Source organism: Rhagoletis pomonella, unplaced genomic scaffold (genome assembly GCF_013731165.1).
Source record: "Rhagoletis pomonella isolate Grant_MI unplaced genomic scaffold, Rhpom_1.0 Rhpom_scaffold_00012, whole genome shotgun sequence".
Lineage (NCBI taxonomy): Eukaryota > Metazoa > Arthropoda > Insecta > Diptera > Tephritidae > Rhagoletis > Rhagoletis pomonella.
This window is the reverse complement of record NW_023458566.1, coordinates 18,836,022-18,838,285: the sequence shown is the minus strand read 5'-3', so window position 1 is coordinate 18,838,285 and position 2,264 is coordinate 18,836,022. Positions and strand designations below refer to the sequence as shown.

General features: G+C 43.8%; 1 protein-coding gene across 4 annotated transcripts in view; it reads right to left on the bottom strand.

Moving 5' to 3' along the window:
• The window catches only part of LOC118748022 (3-phosphoinositide-dependent protein kinase 1), a 66,224-nt gene that overhangs the window by 25,115 nt on the left and 38,845 nt on the right, over positions 1 to 2,264 (bottom strand). For all 4 annotated transcript variants that reach the window (XM_036482298.1, XM_036482297.1, XM_036482300.1 and 1 more), the window contains 2 exons: positions 409 to 850; positions 28 to 318 (listed from right to left, as the gene is read on the bottom strand). In XM_036482298.1, the coding sequence (XP_036338191.1) occupies positions 28 to 318; positions 409 to 850 (733 nt within the window). The remainder of the gene's footprint in view (positions 1 to 27; positions 319 to 408; positions 851 to 2,264) is intronic.

The following is a 2,264-nucleotide window of genomic DNA, read 5'->3' as shown; positions in this document are numbered from 1 at the left end:
TCTTTGGCGGCGTTACAGCTACATTATTTGTGGGGGAGGTCGATGCGGCGCAGGCTGAGGCTGTGGCGCAGAGTGTGGGAGCCGAGGCGATGTTGATGGCGGCGGTGGTGGGTGCAGCTGCGCCACCACCTGCTAGCCCGTTGTTTGTGCGTGCAAACTGTGGTTGTGGTTGTGGTTGCTGTTCGCCATTAAATCCATTCTGTTGGTGTTGCTGCTGCGGCTGCGATTGATAGCGACAACATGTCGGCGTATGCTGCGGTGATGTAGCACCGTTTTGCTGGGCTGAAGCAACGGCGGCGGCCAAAGGTGATGAATGTCCTGCAATTTGAAGAAGTAAAAGTTGTATACAAAATTCAGTACGAACGCTCGAGCGTTAAGCTAGCTGGCTGCTACAACAATAATGCCTACCATTTGTCAAATACTTGCTGCTGGCATGATTTATGCTGCCCACCGTCTCCGGTATAGCGGACGCAGTGCCGCAGCCACAAACACTGTTGCGGGACTGCGGTTGCTGGTGTGACAGATGTTGTTGCTGTTGTTGTTGTTGTTGTTGTGTTTGACGTTGCGCCCAATGCTGCTGTGCCGGAGGCGCTGTGCCCAACGTTGTTGTAGTCTGTACTGTAGAGGGAAGATGATGTGTGGGGGGGGTGTTGGCTGCATGCTGATGCATGCGACTTGTTGCCGTGGTGGCCATGACGGCAGTTGCGGCGGTGGCGGATGTGGATAATTCTTTCAATTTCAATTCACTAAAATTATTTTCATTCAACGATACTGCGGTGGCCTTTTCTTTGGGCATCGCTGGCATTGTGCTGCACGGCGATAAAATTTGTTGCTGCTGTTGACCGTTTATCTGTAAAACATAAAAGAGTATAAAATTTTTGTTAAGTGCTGTTTGTTTGTTTTCTTTTTGTATCTATATGAATTAAAACCAATATCATTTAATTATAATACGAAAATTATTTTAAGCCCAATAAGTATCTAAGAATCGATGGGCGGATTCATTTGATATTTATGTAGTTATGTACATATGTACACACTGTGCCCATATATATGTATGCATGTATGTACATGTGTACGAAAACCAATAAAAAAAAAACTAAGCGAAAGAGAGGATATTAAAAGAACAACCGGTGATGTGCATATGACGAAGATCACGGCTTTCTGGCGGCAAGAGAGGTTGGCTGCTCAGTAGGTAGGTATGTGAGGAAACAACAAAGTGGGAACTGAAACTGTATATCTTAATTCATAAACGGGTTCAAGGATCCGCTTGCAAGAGGTCATTCACCGAACAATTGGCCAGACTACACTGGTGGCTCCTTCACTCAGAGAGAAGTTGGTAGGCAAAAAGAGACACTCACAGCTGCGTAAGCACTACTACATAAAGCTGTCTTTTTTTTGTATATCTAATGGGGGATGGTAGCAAGCAATTTGGCATTTTTCTGTACAACCAAGTTTTGTGCTAGAATTAGTAACATTTTCGTTTAAATAGGCAAAAGAGAATTTCGCAAATGGTAAAAATTAGCAACGTCCAACATGTTCCGAGACTGCACGCTCTAGTTGTGCTTGCGCGTCAGCTTTTCTTTACAGTAGGCGTAGTACTTTAAGCCAATTAGTGCGAACTTTGCTCATAGCTATGTATGTATGTATGTATGTATGTAGGTATAGTTATAAATAAACAATCACAAAGTTATGTATGCAAACATCAAATGCATTGATTATTGCTTACTTGTCGAACAATGAGAGATATTGAAAGCGTTATTATTGCCCATTCGTATGCGCTCTTCTTCCCCAACCAGACAAGTAGCAATCAGAAGCGTTCTGCTAAAGAAGCCTCTCCAGAGTTGGCATCTTCCCTCTGCTGCTTACCACCGGCAGTTATCCTTTAGGCAGACCCGCAACAATCAGCAGTATTTCCTTTCATTGATCACTTACTTTTGCAAATATATTGGTGAGAGTTGGCCATTACGGAGCTTCTGCACAGGTAGCGATCATGATCTCATATTCGTCGCGAATACCAACGTGAATTTCGCTGTTGTTGCTGTTAGTGCTTTAACCAATATAAACAGACAGACGCACACTTTTCAGCAGCAATCCCTACTCTCATTTCTTCTCATTGGTGGCGCTCAACATGAGACTAAGCTTCTGAGTGACGATTAATATATGTAGGTACTAGGCCGGATATCCATGTGTTTGTATGTATGTATATGCCTACCTAAATAGTTATCCCCCTATAAAGTTGATGGCTTTAGAAACTCGCAGGGTTA